Source organism: Copadichromis virginalis, linkage group LG16, assembly GCF_057382275.1.
Source record: "Copadichromis virginalis isolate Kocher_CV1m ecotype Utaka linkage group LG16, C_Virginalis_male_GT1.1, whole genome shotgun sequence".
In the NCBI taxonomy this organism is placed as follows: domain Eukaryota; kingdom Metazoa; phylum Chordata; class Actinopteri; order Cichliformes; family Cichlidae; genus Copadichromis; species Copadichromis virginalis.
The window spans coordinates 30,433,420-30,454,292 of record NC_140633.1 but is presented as its reverse complement, the minus strand read 5'-3'; the positions used below and the strand labels follow the sequence as shown (position 1 = coordinate 30,454,292).

The 20,873-nt window shown below is 41.2% G+C and overlaps 3 protein-coding genes and 1 pseudogene across 3 annotated transcripts; 3 read left to right on the top strand and 1 right to left on the bottom strand.

Annotated features, from left to right (window-relative positions):
• The first annotated feature begins 2,324 nt into the window (after window positions 1-2,324).
• On the top strand, window positions 2,325-11,486 carry LOC146691064 (olfactory receptor 11A1-like). The gene is made up of 2 exons (XM_085434367.1): window positions 2,325-2,851; window positions 11,087-11,486. The coding sequence occupies exons 1-2, from the start codon at window positions 2,325-2,327 to the stop codon at window positions 11,484-11,486; spliced, it is 927 nt and encodes a 308-aa protein (XP_085290493.1).
• Window positions 6,063-9,436, bottom strand: LOC146691065 (histone H1 pseudogene; annotated as a pseudogene).
• A 3,952-nt stretch (window positions 11,487-15,438) lies between the features above and the next one.
• LOC146691063 (olfactory receptor 8G17-like) lies at window positions 15,439-16,365 on the top strand. The gene has a single exon (XM_085435306.1). It carries the CDS (start codon window positions 15,439-15,441, stop codon window positions 16,363-16,365), a length of 927 nt encoding a protein of 308 aa, XP_085291432.1.
• Window positions 16,366-18,199: 1,834 nt separating this feature from the next.
• LOC146691062 (olfactory receptor 8I2-like) lies at window positions 18,200-19,759 on the top strand. Its single transcript, XM_085435305.1, has 2 exons — window positions 18,200-18,313; window positions 18,929-19,759. The coding sequence occupies exons 1-2, from the start codon at window positions 18,200-18,202 to the stop codon at window positions 19,757-19,759; spliced, it is 945 nt and encodes a 314-aa protein (XP_085291431.1).
• The last annotated feature ends 1,114 nt before the right edge of the window (window positions 19,760-20,873 follow it).

Sequence of the window (20,873 nt, the reverse complement as noted above, 5' to 3'; positions counted from 1 at the left end):
TGTACGGATCACTCTCTGGCGAGCTTTTTGGTCCTTCACACAGCTGTTCCCAAACCACGATGTCATGTTCTGTGTGAGGATGCTCTCCACAGCGCCTGTATAGAAAATCCTGAGGATCTTTGGAGAGACTCTGAACTTCCTCAGTTGTCGTAGGTGATACAGGCGCTGCCTAGCCTTTTTGGTCTGGACCTGAATGTGGGCAGCCCATGTCAGGTCTGAGGAGATGTGGACACCAAGATACTTGAAGGACTGCACCCTCTCCACTGGAGCTCCATTGATGATAATGGGCTTGTAGTCTCTGTGCTGACCCCTTCTGAAGTCCACCACCAGCTCCTTGGTCTTGCAGACGTTCAGCTGGAGGTGGTTGTCCTGGCACCACAATGCCAGATTCTTCACTTCATCCATGTAGGCCGCCTCATCGTTGTTGGAGATGGCACCCAACACCACTGTGTCGTCAGCAAACTTCACAATGGTGTTGGAGCCATGGGTGGCCACACAGTCTGAAGTATAGAGGGAGTAGAGCAGTGGCGAGAGGACACATCCCTGAGGTGCTCCTGTGTTGATGGTGATGCTGTTGGAGAAGCACCTGCCCACCCTCACCACCTGAGTTCTGCCAGTGAGGAAGTCCAACACCCATGCACACAGACGGCTGTTAAGTCCCAGATCCCTGAGCTTTGTGAACAGTCTGCAGGGCACTATTGTGTTAAACGCTGAACTGTAATCAACAAACAGCATTCGCACATATTTACCCTGTTTCTTGTCCACGTGGCTGAGAGTGGTGTGTAGGACGTGGGCGATGGCATCCTCTGTGGATCTGTTGGATCTGTAGGTGAACTGCAGCGGATCTGTGGTGTCTGGGATGGAGGAGGAGATGATGTTCTTCAGCAGCCTCTCAAACACCTTCATTACTACCGAGGTCAGTGCAACTGGCCGGTAATCGTTCAGGGATGAGGGTTTGCTGTTCTTGGGCACAGGGATGATGGTGGATCTTTTGAAGCATGTGGGGACCACAGACTTCGCCAGGGACTCGTTGAAGATGTAAGTGAAAACACCTGCTAGCTGGTCAGCACAGCAGCGCAGCAGACGGCCGGTGATGCCGTCTGGCCCCGCCGCTTTCCTTGTGTTCACTCTCCTCAGTGCCGCTCGGACGTCATGCTCCGCGATGCTGGTCACCGGTCTCTCGCTGATGACGTCACTATCCTCGGTAGTCAGGCGGTAGATAGCATTAGCCGCCTGGCTAACCTCGGTGTCAGGATCTCAACTTAAATGATATGGTTTTGTTGGCTCTATTACTACTTTGGGGGAAATCAGCTTTTAGTTCGTATCCCAACCATAGGGCCTTTGTTTGCAGTGGACCAAGACGACTTGGAAGGGAAACACCAGCTGAATAGTGTGATCTCTTAGCAGAGATCAAAAGGGGGATTGTGAGAAAGTATTTGAGCAGGTGGCATGTTTCAGTTCCCTTATGATGTGCAGAGATAAGGAGTAGGTTGTAAAGAAGAACAGAAAAGCAGGAAACTACAGAGGAACAGTTGGGGAGTGTACCCTTCTATGTGAATGTTTGGGGGTGTGTCCTTGGGTGTGGTTGATAAGGAAACAACATGTATTCTTTTTATGACTTGTTTTGCTGACTGTAGCGAGCATGAGGGTGGGCTCACCTGTAGTCCCTGTGACTGAGCATGTAAGCTAAAGGTTGCAAGATGCTTGTGTTACTACTAGATAACTATAGGGGCAGTCCCTTAAGGAAGCGCCCAGAGCCTTTATAATGAACAGACTGAGGAGTTGCTGCTCAGATCCACTGCTGTGGCTGCATGTAGTGTGATCTCTCAATGCGCATTGGTAATAAAGCTTTGATGAAAGGATACTTCAGCCTCATCTGACTCTTCTTCTCCAGCTGCATTATTAAAGGATCGGTGAGGTCGAGAATTGAACCTCAGCAACCTCATCCTCCTCTGTGTTGCAGCTATAAATATTAGCAGAAGCTTATTTTTGTCTTGTTCAACCTGGAGGGAAGCAGCTGAGTTTATTGTTATGAGTTCTTAATATGTAAGAATCTGTGTAATTGAATCTTAAATCTTTTAAAGTATAAAACTACTTGCTGTTTGTTTTTGATTGCTAATGTGGACATTGTACAACAGGTGCAACAGCTGTTGAGAAGGAACGTGACATAATCAGGTAACATGTGTGTGTAAAACAGCATTTGAACGGTATCATAGTAGAAACATTTCTTGGCAATTTATACCTGGTCGTTGTATTGCTGTCTAGCAAATGTAATATATATTATTGCTGACCTATCTTTGTCACTGTGGGATATTATGGAGAAAATGGAAAACTCAAGTGAGATTGTGTCATTTGTGCTGTCTGCTTTTGAAAATGTTGGAGAGTTAAAATACCTTTATTTTGTAATAATACTGGTCTGGTATGTCTCTATATGTGTGGCAAACACACTCCTTATTTTGGTCATACGTGTGGACAGAAGGCTGCATGAGCCAATGTATATACTTCTTTGTAATTTATGTGTGAATGAAATAAATGCCAGCACATCACTGTATCCTCTTTTGCTCTCACAGATGTTTTCAGACAGCCATGAGGTGACTGTGCCGTGGTGTTTTCTGCAGATGTGTTGTTTGTACACAAGTGCTTCTGTTGAGCTTTGTAGTTTAGCAGCCATGGCCTATGACAGATATATCTCAATCTGTCATCCATTACGCTATAATGTCATTATGAAGGCAGAGAGAGTGTTTTTGTTTATTCTGCTTGTGTGGGTGTATTCATTTCTTAGTTTTATTTTCTCATTTTCATTCATCTTCAGTTTGAAGTTTTGTGAAAATATTATTCACAATGTGTATTGTGACCACTGATAGGTTTGTAGCATAAACCTATTCGCTGGAACGTTAAGACAATATAATTACACTGCAAGCAAGACGCAAGTAGGCAAACTTCTTCATGTTACTCGTGCACGGGAGAGAACCGGACAACCGCTTGACTCCAGTTGGTCTCGTCCGTTCTCCCATACACTGTCCTTTTATTGAGGTTACATGAATATGCATAGGTTCATTAACATACGACGTCTACATACAAACAAAGAGTACCTTGCCTGTGTGTGTGTGTGTGTGTGTGTGTGTGTGGGGACTGCTGATCAAAGGGTCAAACATCCTTGGTCAGGAAGAGGGTAGCCTCCCCCTCACCCTAGATGGTTCATCCTAGATAACACGGTGAGGAAGTCCTGCAGTTCATCTAAACAAAGAGCACCTAGACTAGAACAGACGTAGCTACGTTAATCCTACCATAAAACAATAAGACACGGTATGACCTCTCATGCTCCCAAAGTGCTGTCTAATACACACAAAGTTTGCAGACTATCAAGGATCAAAACCTCTACCAATCTACAACTAATTACAAAACTCTAAGCATATATAAGTAAATATTTCTAAGCATAAATGACAATCAACAATACAAATCTAACATTTCCCCCCTTTTTGACCTTTATGCCTGAAAAGTTCCCAGGTATGAATACCTCATGTCTGACAGTTTCAATGCAAACCTTTTTATACTCAGCATATGTCAAATCACCCTAAATTACTGTAAAAGTTACACAGTTTAATAAATGTATTAGCAGTTACCCCATTCATTGAGCTCATCTCATGGCAAACTGCATCTTACGAGCAACCAAAGAAATTGTTACTTTAATAGTGAAACTAAAAAAGTAACATTTTCAAAAACATCTCAGCTTGGTAATGCTTCCTCCGGGTGTGCACATCACATGTCTCTCTGCAGAGTGGTTTAAGCTCTGCAGGGCATCATGAATGTCTCTTCCAGTTGTTTCCATCACTGTCCATAGGACCAGAGTCCAAATGTATGTAGAATAGACATTCAAACATACTAGTTGGTTTTGTGGTTCGTCAACATGGGTCTCAGCTATTTCCAAGCTGCAGACCTCTCAGCACTCTAGTTTTATGGCCTCTTACCAGCCCCCATCACCTGACTTCAGACCTTCGTCTTGTGAGGGGGATTTATGACTCCTTAATTGTCCACGCTCTGCAGAAAAAGCTCTCTGTGGAAAGGGTGCTGGGTTCCGTCATCTTACTGCTGTTATGATCCCAGCAGCCTTCAGAGTGTCATCGTATGCACAGTACAGTGGCACAGCGTTAGGTGATGTTCATAGGAAACTGCTGTTATCACCACCATAGCTTCTGGTTCCTGTGCTTTCACAGAATCATGATGTCATCCTCGAACTCCTTCTGCGCTGTCGATGGAGCTTGGCACGCTCCCCTCATCCCACGAGTTTTCATGTTCCAACGCTGCTGAAGGTTTAAGGCAGAGCACGTCGTACACCTTAGTTGTCTTCCTCAGCGTCAATATTGAATCTTTCATTTTATTTAAAATCTTGCTGTGGGAAGTCTCCTCTTGATTTCCTGGAAGCTTAGTAGCACAGCTCTCTGTGTGATGTCTGCTGTGCTGAAGATGATCTCTGATCCTCCTGAAGCCTCTCTCCCATCTTGTGGACGATCCTCTCCTCTATTTTGCAGGCAGTTTCATGGTCCTTGCTGTGGCTCCAAGGTCTGATTTCATGATGGGCCCCAACCAGCTTGATCTTTGACCTCAACCACTGCCTGGCTGTCAGCTATGCCTGGAATGGTTCACGCTTCTCACTGGGCCTCTGAAGATTTCTCAGGAGATTACTGCTGCGCCTGTATTTCCTTGCTAAGAAGAAAAACTTCTATTTGGAGAGCATGTCAACAATCATCAAACCACATTCTTTAGTTCAGTGAACTTCACTTATAGGCCATCAAAGCCTCATCTGAACATGGATGCACCACTTGCATAGGTTTAATATTTGTAAATAAACGGCTATCACACAAATCACTGCAACAATAATAAAAAACATTGTTTAATGTTAATCCTTGGACCCCTCCTCTTGACGCATGGACACACCCATGCGTCAACTCACCAAACCTGGATTCCAGTCTTAAAGAAAAAGATTAGCTAGATCATATCCCAGGCAACATCAGGGCATCTCCTCCCCTGGAGCAGCACCACCCTGGACCTATAATCCTGCAATGAAAATGTTAGTGTGCTTCGCATATTAAGTTTGCCTAACACCTGGCTCTCCCAGGAGCCTGCATACACACCATCATGGCCTGGAAAACAAAATCTGGAAGTAAAATCAAACTCCATACCTGTAAACAATTGTATCATAAGGACAAAAAGCATTCAACATCAGCAAGACAAGTGTCATGTGCAGGTTTTCTCAAATCAGTAAACTACAATTATTTTCATAAGTCGCCTCAGACATGGATCATCCCATGTACTCAGGCAACATTAATGTAATCGGTGACTGCTCTTAAGCAAAGTCACTCCACTTATATATTACTATGGGCTCAAAAGTGGCCAGCTAATGAGCCCATATCAAACTATCCCAGAAACACTGTATCTCTTATTTGTTTTACACATGTCACTTGTCCGTTTCAGTTGAATCTTCCACAGCATTCTCAAAGAAACTAACATTAGCAATACACATTGACTGTAGTCAGACAGAGGTCAGACACAGGTCAACAGGTTCCAGAGGTGCCATAAAAACACCATAAAGTCAACCCTAGCTGTGGAAAGAAGTAACACCAGTTCTCAACACAGGAAATTTCACACAGGTTATTCACATTATCAAAGTAACCTTCACATTTTCCCATCAACACAATGCAACAGCATCACCACTCATAACCTGTAAACACAGTTTTCCTCACACATAAACCCAGAAATCCTGTAGTAGGAAAAAACATCAACCAGTTGTCCTGGTATAAATCGCATCATCAATTCACATGAAGAACTGGCATGCTGTAAGAAAAGAAAATGAAAATATTAGCGCTTGCGCAGGCGTATGCATACTTTGTCACAGATATCTCTGTGAGCAACTCAAGCCTATGAATAACACACCTGATAAATGCACAGACACAGAAAATGGCATTTAAAAGGTTAAATCATCATGCAACCTCGAGTGTTGCTGTCATCTTTCTGCTCCTGTAAAAGGAAACACATGGGTTCATCCGCACCTTTGTCAGGTGGGGGTTAGCTTCACATAATCATGTTCAGTCAGTCAGTCAGATATTTTAAAATTCTTACTCATTCACTCAGTGGTTCCTTCTTTTGCTAATTGTGGAAATTATCATCGCATTCGTTTCCACGCTCAGCAAAACGACGTTATTTCAAAAAGAAAAATAATTTAGACTGGATTTCCTCGTTGAATCCTTTTTGGGGGGGACTCTCATTTCCTAATTGTCCCAAATAAGTGGCTTTCTCCTGAACCCATTTTAAATGTGGAGAAACTCACTTGCAACAATTTTCTTGACGACGTGTAACGCTTTTAATTCCCGACTTGCAGATCTGCTCAAAGAAAAGAAATTCACAAGCAAAAATCAGTGCTTGTTCAAAAATGAAAAATAAAAAATAACAGAGATTATCAAACCAAACTCTCAGTGCACTGTGAAAGTATCAAAATAAAAAGGCCTTGTTAAGTCATGACACAAGCTCCTCATCTCAGGAGGGTAAATCATACCATTAGCATGGTTTATCATACCATCATACTAATCGGCAGGCTCAACTTCACAACAAAAGAAAAATCATCAGCTAGATTCACTCCAAATCAACCATCAGCTGCACAACACACAACATAACCCTAATGTCATATTAGCTATGAGTTTAATCACCCGGTCTGTGCTCTTCACTCATTTAAGCCACAGATCTATTTTATTCAATTTTTCCTTTTTCCCTTCATCATAAAACATGTGACATGCTGTCATGCACTTCACAAAACAGTCTGTTCTGACGTATTCAGAGTTGTGTATCTAAATACAGGATTCACTCGCACATCAAAGCAGGAAACTCAGTGTTTTAGAGTCTCTACTCAACACACAACAAACTCCAACACATCTCATTCACTCGTGCTAGAATTCAATCACCTTTCATTAATCTAAAACCGATCAACTAATTTGCATATCAGCTATTAACCCACTAAGTTGACAGGACGACAGAAAAGCATGTTCAAAATAGTATCACAAAAGACAATTTCCCTCATACAGTAAATTACTTATGCTGCCTCAATCAAGCAGGAAGCTTCTCCCAATTTACCATTTTAACAACTAAATTTATTGTCTGATCACTGGTTGGTCAAACCAGGATCTTTTTTTTTTTTCCCACAAAAGTTAAATTGTTGTCCTGTAACTTGTAGAGTCAATTTTTTTTCTTTAGGATAAATTCAGTATTTGATAACAAGTGTCTGCTAAATTGACACTATTGTAACACTGATGAAAGATAACAAGCTAATTTTCATTGCATGGGTTTGTGTTATTAGGCAGGTCTAATGCATGTCTGTGGAGCTGGATCTCCAGCAGAGCATGTTCTTAAAGCTGCCTTTCCTACACATTTCTCTGCTATTATTTAATCATTTCTTAACTAATGTGCTATGAGTCTTCATGAGTCATTTTGTGTTTGGAATTGTTAGTAGGGTTAATGCATGTTCTGCTTGTGTGTGTGTGATTTTGTATATGTTTCTATTTTCGCAATGTTTCAGACTCCGTCTCAATTTTCCAACTTAAGCAGTCAGTTTTCTTTTCCCCAGGTTTGCTAACCCAAATTTTGATTTCCCACATTAAATAATTCCTATGTGTTCTCACCTAGTCTTCTCACTCTGTTGTCCTCTCACTCTTTTGTCCTCTCCCTCTTCAACAGTCCTGGCAGTTCTCCTTCAGCTTTGTCCTGTCTAGTAGCTGAAGTGCTGCTGCTGCCTTCTTGGGCGACTTCTTAGCAGCTGCTGCCGATTTCTTGGCTTTGGCCGCGGCGGGCTTCTTGGCTTTGCTCTCAGTAGCCTTGTTCATCTTGAAGGATCCGGAGGTCCTGGTGCCCTTGGTCTGCACCAGAGTGCCCTTCGCCACCAGGCTCTTGATGGCGGTCTTGACACGGGCCTTGTTCTTGTCCACATCGTAGCCTCCGGCAGCCAGAGCCTTCTTGAGGGCGGCCACGGACAGGCCGTTGCGCTCCTTGGAAGCGGCCACGGCTTTCACAATCAGCTCGCCCACGCTGAGGCCGACCTTCTTGGGCTTGGAAGTCACCGTCTTCTTCTTCTTGGCCTGAACCTCGGTGCAGGGCGTGTTTATGATGGAGCCTTTCCCACCACAGCGCTGGCACGTTGAACGCATCATGAAGGGTCCATTTCTTTCATGTCGCTAGCCAGCATGCTAGCTGCATGTGGCTTGCCCAAGTCACTCAGTCCTTTTTGAGCATTTCAACATGCTGCCACCGCCATCTTGCTCGCCCCTCCGTGGAATTCATCCAATCAGACAGGAAGATGGGTTTGCTTTCTTCTGCTGTTGCTGTTTATCCACATTGCTGCTGCTTTGCTGGGACTTTTTGTGCTCAGGACTTGCTGCTGTCTCTTTATCATGGAGCTGCATTCCTTATCTTCAGGGAGGAGTGAGCTCGCTTGTGAGGTTGAGAAACACATGGCACTGTAAATAAGTCAGCCAGAAACTTGGCCTGCATGTTTCCAATGATGTTAAACTATAACTTTCTTCCGACCGCTGCATGTGGAAAATTGATTCAGGTCTGCTTTTCACCTGAAAGTGACAAACTAAGACATTTCATTATTATCATCACTGCTTAATCAACACACATCTCTCTCTCTCTCTCTCTCTGTCTGTGTTTGTGTGAACAATCCTTTCTTAAAAGCAGAAAATGACATTGTAGTTGTTTTTCGGCTGATCAACACAAAACCTTTTTCCTATGATTATTTCTCTTCGTCTACAATGTAGTAATTTGTCTCTTTTTCACTCTTTTTTTTTTTCTTCACAATAGCTGGTGGTCTGCAAAATCACCGCTCTCACTCACAATCAGAGGCAATCACTTTTGCACAGTGCACAAAAACACTGTGATGTCAGACACATTCACACTCACTTTTTCATCTGCATAAATAAACCATATGGCTGGAGATATGTGCCATGGTGATCCATAAGCATGATCACCAGTTTATTTAATTATTTTTAATCCAACAAAACAAATAAACAAAAACATGATGCTGATGCTACACACACACACGAGTCAAGGTGCAGAAAAACTGCTCATGGAAACGCTGCACACTCTCTGTTTCCCTCTCTTTGAGTAGTTCTCAGACAGCTCTTGATCTGATAATGTGTAGCTTGCTCATCAGCTCAAAAAACAAAAACAAAACTGCAACGCGACATCACACAGTAGTTGCATGCTCTGCCCACAGTGGCAAAGTCTTACACTTACATATTCAACACAGCTTCTCCATCATGTATTTTTAGATGTTTCATACAGGGTTGAGCATATTAGTTGTTTTCACAGATGTGCTCTATATCTCAACAATGGCTCATAATAAGACGACAGTCTTCCACACAGGTCAAGTGCCTCTATGCACTTCATGAGTTTAAATACTTATCTATATCACTTCACCTCACATGTCATTGTACTGAATTTAAGCAACCACAAGCTTAATGTAGATTACTTTTAACAACCATCCACCTCAATTAAATCTATGGTCTGGCACACAGGCTGCTGTCGATCAGGGCAAGCTAAAGAATAAACATTGTGTCAGCAAGGGGTGGGGGGAAAGCCATTCACCAGAGCATATCTTAAGTGCTGCTGATGTGGGCTGGCCTTCTCCACAGCTCTCCAAGGCTGGTGTGTTTTCTGAAAACTTCTAACATTTGAATCTCTTCCATTTATAAGCCTGTGATTAACCGCACGGCTCAGGTCCGCGTGACCGCGCTCGCGTGAACCCGCGCAGCTGTGGAGCCGTCGCTCTCTCTCTTTTTTACATAAATACTTTGTGCTGCCAGGAGCAAAGTCCAGCACAAACGTCTGTCTCCCTCCGACTCACTCTTGGTTGCTTAGAAACCCATGATAACAACAACAGTCGGTGTCACAGACCACATGTTCTGCTCCGCACACACAACAACAACAACAACGACGACGACAATGACAACAACACAAAATAGGCCTACTGTCCAGCACAATCTGGACCCCGCGGAACTTCTCAACACCCCACTGAGCGGTGGAGAACTCACTACAGTACCCCACACAGCGGTCTGTATTTCGCCCCACTAAGACGGCGAACCAAAAAAAGTTCGAACTGCGCAACTCTGCGACTTAATGCTTCTGTACAAAAAACCCCACTGAGCGGCCTTGTACATCGCCCCACTTAGACGGCGAATTTTAGCCCCACTAAGCGGCCACGGACAACGCCCCACTGAGCGGCGAAGACGTACAGTTATAGAGTTGGACTCTAAACTTACTCGGTGTTGCTTAGCGTGTAATATCAGCCTCGAATCCCGCCAATCGCCATTCATCGAGGAGAAAAGACATACAGCGAATCCACAGGAACTTCCTGGCTGACGTCAGTCTTTCAGCGTGTCCCTCGTCCCCTCGGTGAATGCGATTCCAGGGCTCTGGCATCGAAGGACCAATTAATGATAGGTTTGTAGCATAAACCTATTCGCTGGAACGTTAAGACAATATAATTACACTGCAAGCAAGACGCAAGTAGGCAAACTTCTTCATGTTACTCGTGCACGGGAGAGAACCGGACAACCGCTTGACTCCAGTTGGTCTCGTCCGTTCTCCCATACACTGTCCTTTTATTGAGGTTACATGAATATGCATAGGTTCATTAACATACGACGTCTACATACAAACAAAGAGTACCTTGCCTGTGTGTGTGTGTGTGTGTGTGTGTGTGTGGGGACTGCTGATCAAAGGGTCAAACATCCTTGGTCAGGAAGAGGGTAGCCTCCCCCTCACCCTAGATGGTTCATCCTAGATAACACGGTGAGGAAGTCCTGCAGTTCATCTAAACAAAGAGCACCTAGACTAGAACAGACGTAGCTACGTTAATCCTACCATAAAACAATAAGACACGGTATGACCTCTCATGCTCCCAAAGTGCTGTCTAATACACACAAAGTTTGCAGACTATCAAGGATCAAAACCTCTACCAATCTACAACTAATTACAAAACTCTAAGCATATATAAGTAAATATTTCTAAGCATAAATGACAATCAACAATACAAATCTAACAACCACCAATTAATAATTAGACTTTCGTGTTCAGTTTCAATCCAAAGCTTTATTTCTGATATATCCTTCGCAACTGTGAGTGTTTTCATACCCTTCAGTCTCATTTTAGTCTCTTACATGAAGATTTTGAGAGTTTGTCGAAAAACATCGAAAGAAAACAAGCAGAAGGCTGTGACTACTTGCACCCCTCAGATCATCTCTGTGTCAAACCTGTTTGTCGGGTATATATTTTACTTTATTGACTTCAGGTCTGTAGTTTCTCAGGTATTAGATGAAGTTCATATAATTTTGCCTATGTATGTCCTCATTTTTCAACCAATGCTCACCCCATTTATGTATGGATTTAATTTACCAAAGATAAGGCAATCATATCAAAGGTTTCTCTTAAAGAGAAAATAAATGTCTTTGTTCAGCAGATTTACTTATATTCACAAAATAACCATGCAATTAATTTTTTTAAGTTCTTTGCAAAGAACTACTTGGCAACATGTAATTTTTCTAAATTCTAAACACAGCAATTTATTAAAAAGTCCAAAATTGTGTCTTTTTTTGAATTTATTTAAAATAAACTAACAGGCTCATGTAACCCTCTATAGTATTGTATTGCTCTTAAGCAGGAAACCAAATTTTGGTTCTTACACTGTCCTTAACATCGTCACCCCAGAACAGTGAGAGAGGGAATATATATGCAGACAGATCATGCTCATGATACCATATACCAACGTACAGCAAATGCACACAAGATCTTTTCCCTGGATGCAATGTTACTCCAAAGGCCAAACAACATAATTGTGATATTCAATCCCTTTTCATGAAGTTCCACATAGAACACAGGAACACATAGGCCTACAATCACAAATGCAGACTAACTCATGCATGAACACACACACAAAAAGAACCCCAGTTATTTTGTAATGAGAAAATCAAGGAACCGGGTTTCTTTGCCTAGTGCCAGTTCCAGAATTGGGTGACACAGTGGAGCGGATTTGCCCTCGAGTCAGTACATCCATTCCACTGTATCACAGAGTCTGTTGCTATCTTGGTATTTTAAATTAAAGTAAGTGGCACTGCCTCCTCGTGCAGGTGCCGCATTCACCTGCAATAATGCTGTAATTCCAAAGTGGTTGCTGCCTGTAGTAATGGTAATCCCTGAATGAGATAGTGGGCACTACATTTCACTATATATTTAGACTAGGTCTAGTAGGACAAGCATAATGCAGTTATAAAATCAGCTAAAGAAAATGTTCCGCTCTTCTCCCCTCTGCTCTTGTTCCCTTTTCTGAGAGGCAGTGGGGAGGAAGAGCATACAGCCTGATCCGGTGGGGAGGTGTGGGAAGCCAGATCGGGCGCTCCCCTTCCAGCTCTCCTTCTTGCTCCCTCCTAACTTACCTTACTTACTTGTTTTACTTCTCTCTAACACCTTTTCTGTCCCTTTGAAGAAATAAGGCTCCATGAATGTTAAAGAGGTAAGTATTTCTCAGTTGCAGTGAATAGAATAAACTGTAGAAAACTAAACAGCAGAAAGAAGAAGAGAAATAACAATTTTAACAGTGTAGGGGATAATGAAGGTAATTCCTTCCACAACCAGTCCAGACAATCTTCTATACTAAAGAGGAGACATCCGTTCCTTCAGTTGTTTTTAAGTTTTTTATAAGTGCTCAGTTTATTCACCAAGTTCAAAGGTCTGCATCTCTAATGGGGGCACTAATGTTTATGAAATTGTGGAACTCATCAGGAATGTTATTATTCATGATTAAAGGTGTAATGATACCTTTGGTGATAAAGGTTTTAGAATGAATGAATGGTATGTGCATCTACAGATGAGAATTTGCATGTGTGTAAAAAAGATTTGTGTTTGTAAAAAAAATATTTACACGAGTTACAACTTTTTTTTGTTAAGGTCTGGTTACAGATACAAAGAAAAAATAAAAAACTCTGCGCTCAGATTCTTGGCTGTGTGTGGATTTCAACTTACAAGTACAAATTTAGACCCGAATTTTCTTCCTTTCAGCTGATTGATCAATGTCATGTCAATCACAAATTTAGCACTCCTTCAACAGCCAAACACATCTGTTCGCTGATTGGATTGTTACATTTGTGATTGATATGACATTGGCCAATCAGCTGAAAGGAAGAAAAATCGGGTCAAAATTTGCAATGTGTGAGCTGTCAGTAAATGAGATATCTTGTGTGAGATAAGAGCACCTTTGTAAATAGTTGTTTAAACATTGCTTGTAATTGTGTATTCACTGTATATATTGAGCACTGCAGCAGATTTAGTAGGAGTGAGAAGCCCTTTTTTGTTGAACCCTTTTTCTCATGTTTTTGACAAGGGAGTGTAGGTTAGAAAATTGTCTTTTGTTCGCATTTGTTTTAAAAGGAAAGCTTAAGGAACATTAGAAATCTTTCTGTTTGTTATTTTGGGCACAGCTCATGTCCGAAGTAAATAAATTGCTGCTAGCACCTTCATGCGCCTTTGCTGACCTTTCTCAGGAGTGGTTGGAGCGCGGAGTTGCACCTTCATGTTGGGTCCCGGTTACTCCTAGGCCGGGACATAACACCATGCGGGACGCGTCCCTAGAAATGCTATTAAAGTCTGCCAGAAGTGAGAGTCTAGGATCTCGCTGACTGGGCCTCTGCTAGACATTCCCAGTGCACCCTTACTATACACTTGAGTGTGCCTGGTCTGTCCAGCATCCTCCCCCTCGCCACCTGATCCAACTCACCACCAGATGGCAATCAGTTGATAGCTTAGTGCCAATCTTCACTCAAGTGTACAGAACATACAGAACTGAAGATACAATTACAAAATCAATCATCCTGGTCCCATGTGCACCCTATGGACAAATGGTGGTTTGCACATTCATCCAGTAACCGAACACTGTTCAGGTTCAGGTCAGGCAAGTTTTAGGCTGTTTCAAAACATTTGTGGAGAAATTTGAATTCCCTTAATAATAAGAAAAAAGTTATCTTCTACAATACTAAAGACTTGTAATAACTGATGTGTTGATGTAATGATTTTACAGTGTATCTGTCATGATCCAGAGTTTGTGACTCCGTGTTTATGTTTTAGTAGTTATTATTATTCTGGGTTTTGTTTTCATGTTCCTATGTGTTCCCCAGTCTGTGTGAAGTTTGTGTGTTGTGTCATTGCGTGTATGTCTTTCGATCGTGGCTCAAGAGTTAGGAGTTCGCCTTGTAATCGGAAGGTTGCCGGTTCGAGCCCTGGCTTGGACAGTCTCGGTCGTTGTGTCCTTGGGCAAGACACTTCACCTGTTGCCTACTGGTGGTGGTCAGAGGGCCCGGTGGCGCCAGTGTCCGGCAGCCTCGCCTCTGTCAGTGCGCCCCAGGGTGGCTGTGGTTACAATGTAGCTTGCCATCACCAGTGTGCGAATGTGTGTGTGAATGGGTGGATGACTGGATATGTAAAGCGCTTTGGGGTCCTTAGGGACTAGTAAAAGCGCTATATAAATACAGGCCATTTACCATTTCCTGTTTTATTTTGAAGGTCTGCGTCTTATGTGAGTGTTTTCAGTTTGCCTCCCGAGTCTCGTCACGTTAATCACTCCCAGCTGTGTCCCCCACCTGTGTGTGATCTCCCTGTGTTCTCTGAGTGTTTTTAAGTCTTGTCTTCTGTCTTAGTCGTTGCTGGTTCGTCTATGTTGTTTCCCCTTGGTCTCCCTGTGTCTCTCAGTATGTATTTCCCCGGACCTCCCTGCATCTTCGTTTCTGGTTTGTTTTGTTAGTTTTACCCAGTTTAGGTTTTCCAGTTTCATGTTCACCCACCATTGCTGTTTGTACCCACTCCTGTAAATAAATACTCACCTGCACCAGAGCTGCCGCCTTTTGGGTCCTTTCTACAACTCCACACGTCTGCCACACCGGACGTGACAGTATCTTATTTAAAACAAACAAAAACTCAGGAATATCTGTCAAAAGAAAAGAATGCCACCGTTTGTCCCTCCTCCTCCTCCTCCTCCTCCTCCTCTGTGTTGCAGCTATAAATATTAGCAGAAGCTTATTTTTGTCTTGTTCAACCTGGAGGGAAGCAGCTGAGTTTATTGTTATGAGTTCTTAATATGTAAGAATCTGTGTAATTGAATCTTAAATCTTTTAAAGTATAAAACTACTTGCTGTTTGTTTTTGATTGCTAATGTGGACATTGTACAACAGGTGCAACAGCTGCTGAGAAGGAATGTGCCATAATCAGGTAACGTGTGTGTAAAACAGTATTTGAATGATATCATAGAAACTTTGCTCAGCTATATTGATGTCTGGTATTTCTTTCTAATGAATATAATATATCATTATTACTGATCTATCTTATCCACTGTAACATATTATAGAGAAAATGGGAAACTCAAGTGAGATTGTTTCATTTGTGCTGTCTGCTTATGGAAATATTGGAGAGTTGAAATACCTTTATTTCATAATAATACTCGTCTGGTACCTCTCTATATGTGTGGCAAACACAGTCCTTATTGTGGTCATACGTGTGGACAGAAGGCTGCATGAGCCAATGTATATACTGCTCAGCAACTTATGTGTGAATGAAATAAATGGCAGCACATCACTGTATCCTCTTTTGCTCTCACAGATGTTTTCAGACAGCCATGAGGTGACCGTGCCGTGGTGTTTTCTGCAGATGTGTTTTATGTACATAAGTGCACCTGCTGAGTTTTGGGGTTTAGCAGCCATGGCATATGACAGATATATCTCAATTTGCCATCCATTATGCTATAATGTCATTATGAATACAAAGAGAGTGTTTTTATTGATTCTGCTTGTGTGGATTTTTTCACTTGTTAGTTTTATACTCTCATTTTCTTTCATCTTTGGTTTGAAGTTTTGCAGAAATATTGTTGAAAATGTTTATTGTGACCACCAATTAATGATAAGACTTTCATGTTCAGTTTCAACCCAGAGCTATATATCTGAAATATTCTTTGCCATTGTGAGTATTTTCATCCCATTCACTCTCATTTCAGTCTCTTACTTTAAGATTTTGGCAGTTTGTCGAAAAACATCAATAGAAAACAAGCAGAAAGCCGTGACTACTTGCACTCCTCAGATTGTCTCTGTGTCCAACCTGTTTGTTGGCGGCATTTTTCACTCTATTGACTTTAGGTTTTTAATAGCTCGGGTACCGGACGAGGTCCGTATAATTTTACCTATGTATGTCCTCATTTGTCAACCAATGCTCACCCCGTTCCTGTATGGATTTAATTTGCCAAAGATAAGGCACTCATTTAAAAGGCTACTTTTTAAAAGAAAATAAATCACTTTCTTTAGCAAGAGACTGTTTTAGAGAACCTCTACTCTGTGGGAGAGTGATATTTAGCAATGATCTCATAGACATATTTTATTCATTTATTGATACATACAGCAAAAGCTCTTTACAGACTCAAATTTCCTCTTAACTCCTTTGGTGAAATGTTAATGGCACTATTCTTGCAAACAAAACATTTATGGGTATGCAAACAATGGGTTTGTTAAAATGAGAATTTATTTTGAAAATTTAGAAAAGGTAATCATGTAAAGGACTTCTGTTTACCAGAAAATACATCTCCTTGTTCAATATCTTTCCTGTGTGGTAGAATAACATTCAGCAATTATCTTATTGTTTGTGGACATGGCATGAAGAAAATAAAGCCTGCTGACTTCATATATTTGCATTAACATGATCTATTGTTTCATTTAGATTTTTTTTTTAAAATCAACTTTTAACATGTAATATCCTCTTTTCTAGTGAGATTATCTATTTTTTCAGTGAAAGCAAATGTTATTATTCTTGCAAACAAAATATTATATTAAACACATATGAGTATAAATAGATGTTTTAAAATATTGTCCTCTATGGAATTCCGATGTCATTGCTGTATATCATGGTGGTGTGGATCAGTGAATCGATGTCTCGTTCACTTTTGGCACACAGCTTGATGTCATCCACTTGATGTCAACTCTGCTTCCTTGTCCCAACTCTGGTTAGCTGCTGACAGTCATTGTTTGGACATCACTCAGGTAGCCAGCAATTTAAGGAGAACATACAACTAAACATGTTGCTCCTGCTCCGATTGGGGGGGCAGAAAATGCTGGAATCCAACATTGTTTTGCAAAGTTACACATCGATTCAATATTAATTTAGGTGATATCCAACTGCTGTAACCAGGTGTCATTACTACTGTAGTGAATTATAATTTTACGTTGGCTACACTACCTTCATCTGCACTGTCTGGCTAGCTATGGGTTTTCGAGAGTGTGAAGCCCGTGATCCTGGCCTGAGGGGCCGCAAACAGGCTATGTTTATTACAAATATTGTTAATACTAAAGGAGGCTGAGGAGTAACAAAACATCTGAGACAAATGAGCAGAAAGGTGCAGGAGGGACAGGTGAGGAGGCCATACTGCTAGCAAGTTGGCTACAAACTATGCTAAGCTAGCAAATCCCTAAAGCCACAGTAAATGAATACTGTGAAAATAACAGAGCATGTGCTTTCGATGAAGCACGTAATATTACACCATGAAATTACAGGCTATCTATTAGTTTTTAATTAAATTGGCTACACAAAAAACACCACTGTGTATTGTAACAGGAACAGGAAGTGATACTCTATGACAGAGAGCCAACAAACTTGACAGCACCGCCCAAAAGTCCAAGGTTTGCCCAAAGGTTGCATCATGCGCAGAGCAAAGTGACGTCAGAAGAGCAGCAGCCCTTGATGTTTTCAAAGGAAATAATGACCTCTCTAACCATGACTATCGAATTCAGCCCCACCCACTTCATTTCTTCTCCTGTGTGCCGCAGATATAAATGTTAACAGAGGCTTTTAGCTGGGAGGGAAGCAGCAGTATAATGTTATGTGTTATTGAAAGCTGATGAATCTATACATTTAAGTTTTAAACTGTTTGGTGTTTTTGATTTTTAATGTGCACATTTCAACACAGGTGGAACAGCTGCTGAAAAGGAATATGTCATGATGTGGTAACATGTATTTGTAAAACAGACCCTAAAGCAAAGATCATAAAATTTGCTCAGGTACTCTTTTTTTCATTTCTAAAAGGATCATACATAAGATTACAGATCTATCTTGCTTAATATATGATATGCAGAAAATGGAAAACTCCAGTGAGATTGTGTCATTTGTGTTGTCTGCTTATGGAAATGTTGGGGAGTTAAAATACCTGTATTTTGTAATAATATTGTTTTGGTACCTGTCATGGTCCTGGGCCATGTGGGCCCAGTATTCTTAGTTCCTTGTATTTTTGTATTTCGTTCCTTATTTAGGCCATGTTTTCTGAGTTGCCCTGTTGTGTTGTTCCCTAAGTGTTTTCCCTTCATGGCTTTTACCCCCTGTGTGCCCCTCTGTGTATTTATGAGCCCTCGTCTCCCTTTGTGGTTGTTTCATGTTTCCCCAGCCCGTTATGTCTGTGTTTTCCCCGTGCTCTCTCTCCTCCTGTCTGAACCTCTGTGCCTGTACATGTCATGTTCAGTTCACCCCGCCCTGTCTCGTTATGATTATCAGTGTCACCTGTGTTCCCCGTGTGTGCCCACTTTCCTCTGTGTATTTCTGTCTGAGTCTCCCTCTGTTCGGCGTCGCGTTCGGCGTCGCGTTCTCCCTCATGTTGCGTTCTCCCTCATGTCGCGTTCTCCCTCATGTTGTGTGTAATTCTCCCCGTGGTTCGGTTCCTTGTACAGCTCATGCTTTAGTTTTCCCAGTTTTAGGTTATTTTGTATTACTTCTCGTGGCCAGCAATAAAGCTGTGTTTTTTGAGTTTATCCCCGTGTCTGTGAGTCTGCATCTTGGGTCCTTCTCCTGCCTGCCACACAGCAAACCATGACAGTACCTTTCTATATGTGTGGCCAACACAGTCCTTATTTTGGTCATACGTGTGGACAGACAGCTACATGAGCCAATGTATATACTGCTTTGTAATTTATGTGTGAATGAGATAAACATCAGCACATCACTGTATCCTCTTTTGCTCTCACAGATGTTTTCAGACAGGCATGAAGTGACCGTGCCGTGGTGTTTTCTGCAGATGTGTTTTATGTACACAAGTGCACCTGCTGAGTTTTGTAGTTTAGCAGCCATGTCTTATGACAGATATATCTCAATCTGTCATCCATTACGCTATAATGTCATTATGAACACAGAGAGAGTGTTTTTCATGATTCTGCTTGTGTGGATATATTCATTCCTGAGTGTAATACTATCATTCTCATTCGTCTTCAGTTTGAAGTTTTGTGGAAATAATATTGAAAATGTGTATTGTGACCACCAATTACTAATTCGACTTTCATGTTCACTTTCATTCCACAGCTTTATATCTGACATATTCTTTGTCTTTGTGAGTATTTTCATACCATTCAATCTTATTTCAGTCTCTTATGTGAAGATTTTGGCAATTTGTCGAAAAACATCCAGAGAAAACAAGCAGAAAGCCGTGACTACTTGCACCCCTCAGCTCGTCTCAGTGTCAAACCTGTTTGTCGGATGCATCTTTCAGTCTATTGATTCCAGCGTTATTGTTGCTCAGTTACCACATGAAGTCAATATCATTTTATCTATATATCTTTTCATTTGTCAGCCGATGCTGACCCCGTTTTTGTATGGATTTAATTTGCCAAAGATAAGGCAATCATGTAAAAGGTTTGTTTTTAAAAAGAAATAAATCACTTTGTTCACCAAAAAGGCTCTTTTAGAGCAGTGGTCCCCAACCCCCGGGCCACGGACCAGTACCGGTCCATGAGTCATTTGGTACTGGGCCGAGAGAGTTGAGGCTCAGGTGTGAAATGTATGGTTTTCAGGGTTTTTATCGGTTTTCAGCGTTATTTTGTTATCGTTTTTATCGTTAACTCGGTTTTCCTGCGTCTTTTCACGTGTGTTATGAATAAATCTTCTTTTTTTCGGTACCGGTACTAGTTTTATTTTGTTGTATTTATCCGCGACACCTTAAAGGCCGGTCCGTGGCGCAAAAAAGGTTGGAGACCGCTGTTTTAGAGCATCTCTGCTCTGTGGGAAAGTAATATTCACCAATCATCTGAAAGATTTAAAATGTAAAGAAAATAAAATCTGCTCACATCATATCATGTCATTTACGCAGTTTATATTGTAATTATTGCATTTTTAAAATTTGTTTTGCTGTAAGGCAAGGCAAGGCAAGTTTATTTGTATAGCACAATTCAACAACAAGGTGATTCAAAGTGCTTTACAGAGACATTAGAAACAAGAACAAATAAAAAGCAGTAGCAGCATTTCAACATCTATTTTCTTTGTTACTCCTACACTCTAAAAAGTAATTCAGAGGCTTAGTAAATATCACTATAAATATAAATTAGATGAGCCTGATAAAATCTATGAATATCCTTTTAGTAATTATTTGAGTTTGATAAGTTGAAATAAATGTCTAAAATGTTAACGTATGTGTTTGTGTTAAATTAAGGTATTCATTTACATTTATCTCAGACAAAAAAATTCAGTATGCAGTTCACAGAATACCTTCTTTGCATGAACTTAATATTTTTGTTTAAAATTGAATCAAAATATTTGACAAATAGGTATCTATACTCATCAGTATCCTGTACTAAAATCATTAATTATTCAAATCAATATTATTTATTGTCAGCAACTACAACTGAAAAGTTTAAGTAAAACACAATAATATAGAGTAATTGAGTACCATGAGCCTTTTACATTGTTCTGTTCATTTTGTTTTTTAAATACTCTGAGCTTTTGTGTTTGCTGTCCTGGTTTGCCATTTATCCTTCAAGTATGTAAGGCTTTGA